Source organism: Salvia miltiorrhiza, chromosome 3, assembly GCF_028751815.1.
Source record: "Salvia miltiorrhiza cultivar Shanhuang (shh) chromosome 3, IMPLAD_Smil_shh, whole genome shotgun sequence".
Taxonomy (NCBI): Eukaryota; Viridiplantae; Streptophyta; class Magnoliopsida; order Lamiales; family Lamiaceae; genus Salvia; species Salvia miltiorrhiza.
This window is the reverse complement of record NC_080389.1, coordinates 31,058,489-31,061,901: the sequence shown is the minus strand read 5'-3', so window position 1 is coordinate 31,061,901 and position 3,413 is coordinate 31,058,489. Positions and strand designations below refer to the sequence as shown.

Sequence of the window (3,413 nt, the reverse complement as noted above, 5' to 3'; positions counted from 1 at the left end):
AACTCAAAACGACAGCCACGCTCATCATCCACCCAAGGTTTCTCCTAAATCTTTTTATTTGTACCTCAATTGTTTACAAGCATGATAGATACGAACTCTAACATTCATATACATGTATCAAAGCATGATTTATAAAAAGGAAATGTTGAGTCTTGAAGCATCGATTTTGTTATTTGATTTCAAGAAAATTTGTATTCATGGAAAGGAAAAAGAAAATGGGGAAGTCTCGGTTTTGTGGTGTAGATGTCGAGTCAGTTTGCTGCTCTTGGTGTGTGTGTTTCCTGTTGAGTCTAGGGGGGAAACTGGAGTTCGACGGCGGCAGCCCCAGGCTGTGCAGTTGCCGGACTTCGAAGGGAAAGAGAGAGGGGCGGTGGTGGCTAATTTAGGCAGGGGAAGAGGGCGGTGGCCGTGGCACCGCTGCGGTTGCCGGAGAGTGAAGGCGGTGAGTTGGGCAAGAGATGACGGCAACGACGGCGTGGTTCCGCTGCTGTTCACCGTGAAAGTGGGAGATGCGAGGGCTGTCTGAGTGTGTTGTGCTCTATTCTCACATAAAGAGAAGAGAGACTCCGAGGATGGTGAGTTGAGCAAGGGCTCGGCGAGCCTGAATCCGAGAGGGAGACATAGCCGGTGAGAGATGAGGGAGTCCAGGCACAGCGGCGGCGAGGAGTCGTTGTTGGTGCTGGAGGTGGAGAGAGAGGTAGATCGAGGGAGATGGGAAAGGAGACGGCGATGGTTTCGCTGGAATTTTTGAGAGAGAGGCGGAGCAAGATGGTTGACTGGTGGTGGCGGTCGCCGTCGCAGTCGGAGAGAGAGAAGGGAGAACGGAGGTCAAAAGGAGCTGGTGGTGGCGGCTTATCGCCGCTGCTCCTCTGGCGAGCTTCCGTGGCGGCGGAACTTTTGGGGAGAGAGCCGAGAGAGATTGGAGAAGAAAGAGGCGTTGCTGTGATTCTGTGAAGGGTGATTCTATTCATAGCCCCACTTTTACTCTTTGTAGCCACCTATTTAAATTTATAATTAAAAATAATTAAAATTTTACTAATTTACCCTAAACTCTATAGCCCCAAATAATAGCCCCCAAATAATTAGAAATATACTCCACGCAGAAACGATAGAAGCCCTTGAACTGCATCTCTCGTTCCATCTTTACGTCCATTGACAATCTAGTTCAAATATAGTTTGATCCCTCAAATTCCTCATTCCTCAGGTTTCGTTCAAAACCCACAAAGACTCTCTCTTCACAAGCAAGTAGCACAACAATGGCAGCCAAAAGAGAAAATAAGCTCGCCGAGAAGAAACCCGCCGCCGTGAAATCTCCGGCGGAGAAGAAGCCCAAGGCCGGGAAGAAGCTACAGAAGGAGGCCGGCGTCGCCGCCGAAAACCAGAAGAAGAAGCGGAACAAGAAGAGCTTGGAGACCTACATCTTCATGGTGCTGAAGCAGGTGCACCCCGACATCGGGTTCTCGAGCACTGTCATGGGCATCATGAACAGCTTCATCAACGACATCTTCGAGAATTTGGTGCAGGAGTCGTCACGCCTCGGCCGCTGCATAAGAAGCCGACCATCACACCACCAAAACTCAACACTCCACAAACCTAGAGAAATAGAAAGAACCGACCCATCACACCACCAACCAGGAGCAAAAGCAAGCTGAAAATGCCCCAAAGGCTGATCTCAACCGAAGCAGCAGCGGCTGCCAATCAAGACCACTAGCAAAAAAGATAAAACAAAACCAAACCAACCAACTATCAAAGCCACATAGCAACAATCAATTAAAAATACAATCTTTACCCATATTTGCTTTCTTTGAGCACCTAAATTTCCTCCTTACTCAATGGTGAAGGGTTATATACTTAAAGCAACACTTTTATGCTTGTATATATTGATACCTTATTCACTACTATTTTCCTATCTGAATTATTGTTATTGCATAATCCTATTATAGTCCAATTTATCTCATACTATAGATTATATGGTGTGTTGTAGATCACAGAAGATCATATAATTGGAAAAAGTTGAGATATAAATTGAGTTCACAATCGAGGCAACTATGGACGAGTTGCTGGTTTAGATTGTAGCATAAATGGATAAATAGTTTGTCTTGGCTATTTATTTATGCTAGTACCTTCGTGTATTGAACAGGATCACAGTGAGATGAATTCTTATATTCTGACTAATTAAGAATCAAGATCTCGGTGACTTAAATAATTTAACCTTAATTGAATTAATCGGTGTAAATAATTAATTGATTATTACTTTGATTTATCATGGGTGAGAACTCTGTTGAAGTTCAAGATACTCGATACTTTGAGTGATAACAATTATTATTTGATATGCGATTATATTGCAATAAGGATCCGTGTCCTGCTGATAACAGGATGATAATATCCTCTTGAGGAACTTAATAAGTTTATCGTATTAAACCCTGCAGGTGGAATTAGTTCCGATATGATAATAAGTTTAAGTGGTAGCACTCGAGATGTCGTTTATAATTAAACGACTAATTAATTAATTAATTGACCGTCAGAGGAATTAATTAATTAATGGATATTCGATATCTTAAACACGGAGATTAATTAAGTCTAATACTAGCCCCGACTCACCTAAAGAATAAAGAGGTAATTCAGTATTAATTTTCTAGTGGAATAAATTAATACTAGTGTCTCGATTTATATTCTGGGCTGAATAAGAAAATCGAGCACTGGGAGGCCAAACTTTATTCGAGCTAGTAGATCCCCGGTTGGCCCAAATATAGGCTTAAATCTCAAGAGAACAATGTACCAATTGTCTAAAGGATCTTTCTCTTAATTATAATGATGGGCATTATTATTTATTCTAAATAATAATTAAATGACCATGATTGTCCAACTTTCACTTTTGCTATTGTTTAAACTATCACTAGCCGAAAGTGATGGTAAAGGAATGAAAGTTGGTGCTTAGTCATGCACATCATTATCTTTTCACTTTTGCTATGCTTTTGCTATATTTTTAGCATGAAAGTGTGCAGAGAACAATTGGTGAAAGAGTGTGTGAGAAAGAGTTAGAGAGAGATAGGTGATTTGCAATTCTCTAGATTGAGATAAGGATTCGAAGATCGTTGCCATCCAACGTTGAATCTTGCCGTGGGAACAATTCGGAAGATCAACTCTGGAGTCGATCACTTCTCGTTTCGCAGGTATACTTCTTTTACTACCTTGTAGGATTATGGTTTTTGTATGTACTTGTTAGATATCCGAAATGTGTCGTGGGCACACGAACCGTATATCAAAATATGGTTCCATCAATTGGCTCCCCAAGAATCTCCTCTCTGGAGCTCACATGCTTAGGCCCAGAACCGGAAAGATATGGTCTGGGCTCCTGGACCGGCTTCACGCCCTTTTATGAGTGGGCGGCAGCTTAAACGAATCGAACTCCG

At 42.3% G+C, this 3,413-nt stretch overlaps 1 protein-coding gene across 1 annotated transcript; it reads left to right on the top strand.

The window, feature by feature from the left end:
• The first annotated feature begins 1,256 nt into the window (after positions 1–1,256).
• Positions 1,257–1,652, top strand: LOC131018649 (probable histone H2B.1). Its single transcript, XM_057947365.1, has one exon. The coding sequence runs from the start codon at positions 1,257–1,259 to the stop codon at positions 1,650–1,652; it is 396 nt and encodes a 131-aa protein (XP_057803348.1).
• The last annotated feature ends 1,761 nt before the right edge of the window (positions 1,653–3,413 follow it).

What these genes read in the sequence shown, in the direction of transcription:
- LOC131018649 (XM_057947365.1), top strand. Translation starts at nt 1,257, where the DNA reads ATGGCAGCCAAAAGAGAAAATAAGCTCGCCGAGAAGAAACCCGCCGCC.